This window comes from Rhinopithecus bieti, unplaced genomic scaffold (genome assembly GCF_001698545.2).
Source record: "Rhinopithecus bieti isolate Rb0 unplaced genomic scaffold, ASM169854v2 scaffold_62795, whole genome shotgun sequence".
In the NCBI taxonomy this organism is placed as follows: Eukaryota; Metazoa; Chordata; class Mammalia; order Primates; family Cercopithecidae; genus Rhinopithecus; species Rhinopithecus bieti.
In genome coordinates this window covers 181,516-190,166 of record NW_016824245.1, presented here as the reverse complement: position 1 = coordinate 190,166, position 8,651 = coordinate 181,516, and the positions used below count along the sequence as shown (strand labels likewise).

Below are 8,651 nucleotides of genomic sequence, written 5' to 3'. Positions count from 1 at the left end.
TGGCAGGAATCTACTCCCTCCAGAGGCTCTAGGAGAGATTGTGTTCCTTGCCTCTCCCAGCTTCTGGTGGCTGTTGGCATTCCTTGGCTTGTAGCCACTCACTCCAATCTCTGCCTCCACTCACTCCAATATCTGCCTCCACCTTCACATGGCTTTTTCCTCCTCTGTGTGTGCTTCCTCTGGGTGTCCCCTCTAAGGACCTTTGTCATTGGATGTAGGGGCCACCCTAGATAATCCAAAATGGTCTTGGAGATCGTTACCTTAGTTACATCTACAAAGACCCTTTCCCCACAAATATCACAACCACAGATTCTAGAGATTAGGATATAGATACATCTTTTGGGGTGCCACCAGTCAGTCAACCACACAGGCCTATTCTGGGAAAACTAGAAGCCTTGGGGCAGTCAGAGCAAGGGAAAGAGGGGTTGATAGTTAGCAAGAACATCTGGTTCTAGTTCTAGAAAAATTCATCTTCAAGGGAAGGTGAGGAGGGCTCAGACTGAGGAACCAGTCAGATGCTGGTCACTAATAGATCAGTAGGTTGGAGTGGGATAGACAGTAGAGCTGACTTTATGTTATTATCCTGAGTTTCTGAGTCAGGATTCTATAATTGCAACTAACCAGGACATGACTGCACTCCTAGTATGGGACAAAGCTAAGCTGCCCTAGCAAGTGGACATCCGGGGGCTCTAGGAAGATTAGACGCTGAGAATCAGGTTGGACAAAGAGATGCAAAGCAGGATCACACAAGTAAGTAGATTCATAAATAGCTGCCACTTATTGGGCATTTCCTATATGCCTGGCACTTTACATATATTATTGCCTCTTTCCATCATACCCTAGCAATATGGGTGTCGAAACATGGGTCTCCATTTGACATATAAGAAAACAGATTTTTTTATTTTTATTTTTTGAGACAGAGTCATGCACTGTCGCCCAGGCTGGAATGAAGTGGCAAGATCATGGCTCACTGCAACCTCTGCCTCCTGGGTCCAAGCGATTCTCCTGCCTCAGCCTCCCAAGTAGCTGGGATTACAGGCACATGCCACCACGCCTAATTTTTGTATTTTTAGTAGAGATGGAGTTTCACTATGTTGGCCAGGCTGGTCTTGAACTCCTGACCTCAGATGATCCGCCCGCCTCGGCTTCCTAAAGTGCTGGAATTACAAGCTTGAGCCACTATGCCCGGCCTAATTTTTGTATTTTTAGTAGAGATGGGGTTTCACCATGTTTGCCAGGCTGGTCTCAAACTCCTGACCTCAGGTGATCTGCCCTCCTTGTCCTCCCAAAGTGCTGGGATTACAGGTGTGAGTCACCACCCCTAGCTATATAGCTGGTAAATGGCTGAGCCAGAATTTAAACCCAGATCACTCTGACTCCAAAGCTCATTCTTTCTGCTAAAACATGCTACCTCTTCCACAAATTAATAGTCTACCTTGGATTTTAGCATCTTATCTTCCACTATCTTCTCTCTTTGAACTCCTCTCCACCTACTCATCCTAGAGTTCACTAGACATAAAATGTCAAAACATCTGTTTCTGTACCAAATACCCTATATTAAAAAAACTTGGGTAAGATAGATTGATAAATATCTCAAAGCTTTCTAAAGCAGAATTGCAGGTGTGGGTCTAGAGTGTGAACACTTGCTTTCTTGTGGCTATGTCATATTTATCTTACTGCAATCACTTTTGGGGAGCTCAAGCCGGAATTCTATGCACAGTCCCAGTCCCAGGCTGGTCTCTAATCATAAGGCGCTGGTCTATAATTACTGTGTATGTTGCACCACTCTTCCCTCACAACCCCCACTACTGCCACCAAATGCATGCTGCCAGTGATGTTCTGCAGATGGTAATATCCAGGTAGTGACAGTACTAGTTTCCTCCACAGGTATATCCATAGAGGAAAGCAACACTGATGGAACAAGAGCAGGGAAGCTGCTGGTATATTACACTTCTAGCTCATGCCCTGAGTACCACTTAATCTGCCCTAAAGATAGTGTCACTTCTGGCCAGGCACGGTGGCTCACACCTGTAATCCCAGCATTTTGTGAGGCCAAGGCAGGGTCAGGAGTTCAAGACCAGCCTGGCCAACATGATGAAACCCTATCTCTACTAAAAGTACAAAAATTAGCTGGGCGTGGTGGCACGCACCTGTAGTCCCAGCTACTCAGGAAGCTGAGGCAGAAGAATCATTTGAACCCGGGAGGCAGAGGTTGCAGTGAGCTGAGATCACGCCATGGCACTCCAGCCTGGGCAACAAGAGTGAGACTCTGTCTCAGAAAAAATAAGAAGATAGTGTCACTTCTACCAGTGTCAACAAATGTATGTTTAGGGCTGTGGATCCTCAACTAGCCTGAATGTAAGACTAAAATATTCCTGAGCCTGGTGCAAGGTTTAATGGAACTTTTAACTCATCTGTTTCAGAAAAGGTAATAAGGCTAAATTATTAAGGCGTCCTAGCCTGACCTGACACATCTTGTCAGGTGTTTCATAGCACTCTGAGTAGGAGTTTTGGGAAATTAATAATAATGAAAATCTTGTGAAAGGGCTCAAGGTGTTGCAATCCTCATCACCTATGAGCACCAGTTTGCAGCTGTTTTGCACATAACTATAAATTATGACCTGGTGTCTACATATATACCTTTCCCCACATTCCTGCAGGGGTCTCTTTTCCTGCTCAGTCTCAGGAGCAAGCTTTAATTTTTTTTTTTTTTTTTTTTTTTTTTTTGAGACGGAGTCTCGCTCTGTCGCCCAAGCTGGAGTGCAGTGGCCGGATCTCAGCTCACTGCAAGCTCCGCCTCCAGGGTTTACGCCATTCTCCTGCCTCAGCCTCCCGAGTAGCTGGGACTACAGACGCCCGCCACCTCGCCCGGCTAGTTTTTTGTATTTTTTTTTTTAGTAGAGACGGCGTTTCACCGTCTTAGCCAGGATGGTCTCGATTTCCTGACCTCGTGATCCGCCCGTCTCGGCCTCCCAAAGTGCTGGGATTACAGGCTTGAAGCCACCGCGCCCGGCCGCAAGCTTTAATTTTAAGACCCTTGAATACTTGAACAAATTCAAGAGTCAGTTTGACAATCATTTGATATTTTTCTAGTTTACTTAAAACTAGATAATTTCTAGTTTACTTAAAAACAACAACAACACTATTTTAAAAATACTTTGGGATAGGTTTGAGTCGTGTTTGCTTCCAGTCAGAGAACTTCTTACAAAACTGAAGATACAAAGTGCTGATGCCCGGGCGTGCCAGCGTTCGTTGGGGGCACGACGTCATCGTGGGAAGCGTGTACTTTTTCGGATTACTGCTGGCGGATTAGAAACCCGCAGATCAGTTCTAGGTTAGCCCTGATTAACTGCCCTGGGTGTTTCTGGGCCAGAGGGAGTATCTGCCGCACTCAAACCAATACTCGTCGTAAGACAAGAGTTAATTTGTACTTTACCCCTATCCAGGCTAATAATGAAGGTACCGGGAATGATCTGGAATGTTAACTGGTGCCCGCAATCGCGTCTGTTGAACCTTCTGCCCCCACGATTCTATCTGCCCACATGCTTCTGTCTATCAGCCCCGGCCTCGGGATCAGCTCTCGCCGCGTCATTGGTTGGATTTCAGGAAGGGAGAAGCCCACGATTTAAAGGGCTCCTTTTCCACCTGCCAGGCATCGTCCGCATGGTCCCACTTGCCTTTGGCACATATTTGGAAGAATCTCCTGCTGCTGCTCGTATATTGCACTGACTGGTCAAAGGAAAGAGAGTGTTCCCTTAGTCACCTTGACAATTTCCAAAAGCGAAACTTGCGCTCTAGACTAGATCTACACTGAGTCTGCCGGGCGCGGAGTCCCTGCCCAGGTCAGTAGCGCCGGCCCGGCGGGGGGGCGGGGACAGGGGCGGAGCGTGGGCCAGGCGTGGTCTTCCGTGGTAGAGAAGGAAAGTCTTTGCCCCACCCCCTAAAAACTGCTCCTCTCTCAGCCAATCAAGGAGACCTATGCAAATAAGGTCCCTGTCGCCCCGGTAACCATGATGCACGGCAGCCAATGGAAACCAGCAAATCGCGGCCCTGCTCCACGATTGGGACTGAAGTAAGGAGATAGAGGCCCAATGGGCTGTGGGAACGGTCCTCGGCGGGTTGAGGGGCGGGGATATGCAAATATGGTTTGAAAAGCCGGCGGGAAATCCGAGTTTCGCGGGAGGACCTTGGCGCGTAAACCGTATCCCTTCATTCATTGTCAGCAGCAGCTTCCTGGAGCCATTTTTCAGCTGCCGGCCGCAGCACCCGGGCTGCCGCCGCCGCCTCGCAATCCATTGCATCGGCCGCCCCCGACGCCTCCATCCCCGCTTGGGGCCCGATATCCGTGCGGCCGGGACCCTCCTCTCTCCAGAGCCCCGATTATTTTGGCCCCGGGGCCTGTGCGGTGCGGAAAATAAAAGAAAAGAGAGAGAGGGGGCTCGGAAGCGCCGGGCGGGGAGGAGAGAAGGAGGAGAGACTTGGAAACTCCGACTGCAAATAATAAAGAAATTGAAAACAATACATTAATATACCATAACACTAAAAAGAGCAGGAGCGAGAGATGAGAAAGGGGATCCAGCCCGCTCTGGAGCAGTACCTGGTGACCGCCGGGGGTGGGGAGGGGGCGGCTGTCGTCGCCGCCGCCGCTGCAGCCTCCATGGACAAAAGGGCACTGCTAGCCAGCCCAGGCTTCGCCGCCGCCGCCGCCGCTGCCGCCGCCCCGGGCGCGTACATCCAGATCCTCACCACGAACACTTCCACCACCTCCTGTTCCTCCTCCCTCCAAAGCGGCGCCGTAGCCGCCGGCCCCCTCCTCCCCAGTGCCCCCGGCGCGGAGCAGACCGCCGGCAGCCTCCTCTACACCACGCCGCACGGACCCTCCAGCAGAGCCGGGCTGCTGCAGCAGCCACCAGCCCTGGGACGCGGCGGCAGCGGCGGCGGCGGCGGCCCTCCGGTAATACCCTCCCTCCCCACCGTCCCCAGCCCTGGCGGGAGGTGGGCTCGCACCGCGCGGGGTCGTGGGCGCGCTGCGGGCCGCTCAGGGAGAGCAGTGGGCCGAGCATCGTGGGCCTTGGGGGCTGCCCCTCCAACGAGGGTTCATTGTTAGACCTGAGTGCTGTCCCCAGCGCCAGGAGGGTCGGGGGGCTCGGCCGGGCGCGCGGGGCGGCGGGGATTGCCTTGGCGCGAACCACATCAAACACTCCAAAACTTTTCGCGGCCCCCCCTTCTTTTCCTGCACTTTTCCCTACCCCCACTCTCCCTTCCCCTCCAACCCGAAGCTTCCTCTTTCTCGGGCGTAGGAAGGGGTCACGCCCCGGATGGAGAAGGGGTGGGGAGGGAGCAGTGAACTGGGGTGTGGGGGGCTCTGAAGGCTGGAAACCGGGGACTGTTGGGGTGCTCGCCCCAGTCTGCCTTGAAGGCTCGTTGGCGGCCGGGGGTCCCTGCGGCGTGCTCGGAGCGCAGGGGATCGGCGGGGCTGCGCTTGACACATTTTAGGATCTGTAACTCCCGGCAACAAAGGGGCTGGGGGAGGTGGAGGGGAGTCGGGCGTGGGGGAGGTGGGGCTGGAAGCCGGGTGCGGACTGGGGCGGTGGGCTGTCTGGGGTGAGGGGGCATCGCCGGCTGGCGCTCCGGCCTGGGCGCATCCTGCGATTGGTGGCAGCGGCGGCGTCCGCGTTGGCCTGAGCGCCCAGGGCCTCCTCGCCGGGCCCCGGGCCTGCCCTTGACCCGCCTCTCCCTTGCCCTTCCTTCCCGCCCCTGTCCCCCTCTTCCGCCCCCCGGCGACGGAGGGCGGGGGCAGCCGGGGTTCCCGTCCCTGCTGGGTCTGTCCCCTCTCTCGGGACCCCGCCGGTGACGTTTTCGCACACGTGCGCGCAGAACGCGCTGTGACTGGGGAGGGAGAGGCGGCGGCGGGAGGGGGCGTGGAGGGGGAGAGGGGGGCCACCCACTTCCTCTGCTCGCCGGCTCCTGGCCTGGACGGTCCCGCGGCGCCCTCGCACCCGCCCCCGGCACCGCCACCCTCCCTCTCCTCTCCCCACCCCCCCACCGGCGCCCGCCCTCGCCCTGCGCCGCCGGTCTGTTCGGCCCTCCGGGCCCCCTCTCCAGCCGGCCCCCCACCTCCCCCCGGAGCCAGGCTGGTTTCGGAAATGCCCTTACAGCAGCAGGTTAGTGACCGGGACGGCTCGGGGGCCGCCGACGCCGCGGGGGCACCGGATTCTGTTGGGGGCTGAAGCGGTGAGGGTAGGCGGTTGAGCGGGGTTTTGGAGTGGGAACGGGGGGTTGGGTGCTCGAGGGAAATGAGTAAGCAAGAAAAATCTAACTAAGTAAATGCCCCGGCCTCCGGTTCTAGGAACCTCGGGGCGGGAGTGTCTGCCCCAAGGGGTGGGTATGGTGTTTACGTGGATTTTTTTTCTAGGGGGCGGATGGATGGGCGATAGAAAACCGGAGGGGGCTTCTCGCCAATGGCCGAGTTGAGCTGTTTTCTGTCTTCCTTCCCTTGTGCTGGAGGGGGAGGGGGGCGGGTCAGAGGGTAGGGTGTCTGTAGGATTCCCAGGCCACCCGCCACCCCCTCCCTTTGTCCCTGTAATTTATAAAGCGCCTTTGAGAGATGATTTAGGTCAGTATGCGGCTTCTCTTTTTGTTGGTACTAGAAAGAAGTGTGGCCCGGAGGTCTCCCCTTTCTCCTTTTCTCTCCTTCATTCCCTTCCTCCATGCCTCCGGGTCTTCACCTCGTGGTGAGGCTTGGCCTCCACGGGGCTAGAACCGAACCAGACTCAGATCCATGGTAGTCTGATCATACCAGGCGTGGACCTCACCTTGTCTCAGCTCCAAATGGGTTTAATTTTTGGAGAATCAAGATTTTGCGGGAGTCTTTAAGAAAGTCAGCACATAGGCAGCACTTTGGGAAATGGGATGGGTTTGGGAATAATGAGGCGTTTTTAATTTCTTTCGTGTTCCCAATTTCTCCCCGGGTTCGGTCTTAACTGCTTTCCAGCCCCAGAGATACTTGCTGGGCATGTGTGATGTAGTCTTAGTCAAAGAAGCTCATCGTTTTTTTAGTGACTAGGGTCTGCCAGCAGGGGGGAAACGGAGCACAGTACCTGCTTACACATAACAGTATCCAGTGTGCTGGGTTTTCAGTCACAAGAATATTCCATGCTTTTATTAGCTTCAGATACTCTCACTGACTTGACCTAAGCATGTTTGGACATATTTTAAGCATATTTGACCCCTGCAAAGTTCTGTTACTATTTCATAAACCTAACCTTAAACAACCAGCTAATTGACATACTTCTTGGATTAGATAGATTCACAGATTTATGGGGGGTAGTTTTGATAATGGGAAATTATGAGACCTTCAAGTTGCTTTTTGAAAAATTTTAACAGTGCTTGTTGGGCCAGGTCCCTAAGACTATTTTTCAAGCCAAGTTTATTATATATAGTTCATTGTATTTAAGTATTTAAAATATACTAAATTACCCTCACCATCTTCCAAGTTATTTCAAAACTTTATTCTCCTTGACATGAAATTATTATTCCAGGAATAATAATATCCTTTTGAGTTTATGTGTACACAAAAGGTTTTTCATTACAGGAATATAAATGTTATTCATATACATATTCAGAAGCTTTTTTTATATAAGATTGCAATGTATGCTGAATCATTGGTTATCTACACTTTTTTTTGAGACGGAGTCTCATTCTGTCGCCCAGGCTGGAGTGCAATGGCACGATGTCAGCTCACTGCAACCTCTGCCTCCCGAGTTCAAGCATTCTCCTGCCTCAGCCTCCTGAGTAGCTGGGATTACAGGCGTGAGCCACCACGCCCGGCCAGTTATCTAAACTTTTAAGAGCTATTTCTTCTGGCTGGGCGCGGTGGCTCATGCCTGTAATCCCAGTACTTTGGGAAGCCCAGGCGGGTGGACCACGAGGTCAAGAGATCCAGACCATCCTGGCCAACATGGTGAAACCCCGTCTCTACTAAAAATACAAAATTTAGCTGGGCGTGGCGGTGCGTGCCTGTAATCCCAGCTACTCAGGAGGCTGAGGCAGGAAAATCACTTGACCCTGGGAGGCGGAGGTTGCTGTGAGCTGAGATCCCTACACTGCACTCCAGCCTGGCGGCAGAGCGAGACTCTGTCTCCAAAAAAAGAGCTATTTCTTCTGGAAGGGTGTAGGAGATTTATCTAGTCAATGCATACAAAGTTCTAAGCACTGAATATAAAGTTTGATTTATTGTTTTTCTTATCGAAATTATATTAGACTTCCATGCAAGTCTTCAAATTTTGAATTTTGTTGATACTCTTTCCCTAAGCAGGAACGACAGGATGGGGAAGGCTAAGTGATTGGCTGAACAAAGACCACCTAAACACTCTGTGTCCAAGAAGAGGTTGAAAAGTCTTCAGGTGGCCAGAGTTGCAGACCTATCTGGTTCTGATCCCAAGTTCTGTCTCAAGAATATCTAAGGACTTAACCAGAAGCAACTTCTACACCTTTTTTTCAATGGGGGGAAAATATGAGTACTACCTTACCAGCTGTAAAGCATCTGTTATTTACAAAATGTGTGTTCATTGACAAATAACTTAATCTCAACTCGGTTTCTTCCTCTGTAACATAGGGACAATAACAGTGTCACCTTTAAGGTTCTTTTG

The 8,651-nt window shown here is 52.1% G+C and overlaps 1 protein-coding gene across 2 annotated transcripts in view; it reads left to right on the top strand.

The window, feature by feature from the left end:
• Positions 1 to 4,238: 4,238 nt before the first annotated feature.
• The window catches only part of E2F3 (E2F transcription factor 3), a 90,930-nt gene continuing 86,517 nt past the window's right edge, over positions 4,239 to 8,651 (top strand). Inside the window, exon 1 of one of the 2 annotated variants that reach the window (XM_017862206.1) lies at positions 4,239 to 4,954. In XM_017862206.1, the coding sequence (XP_017717695.1) occupies positions 4,562 to 4,954 (393 nt within the window). In that variant the 5' untranslated portion in view covers positions 4,239 to 4,561. Of the gene's footprint in view, positions 4,955 to 6,005; positions 6,165 to 8,651 lie in introns of those variants that run through there. The other variant, XM_017862207.1, reaches the window with a different exon arrangement.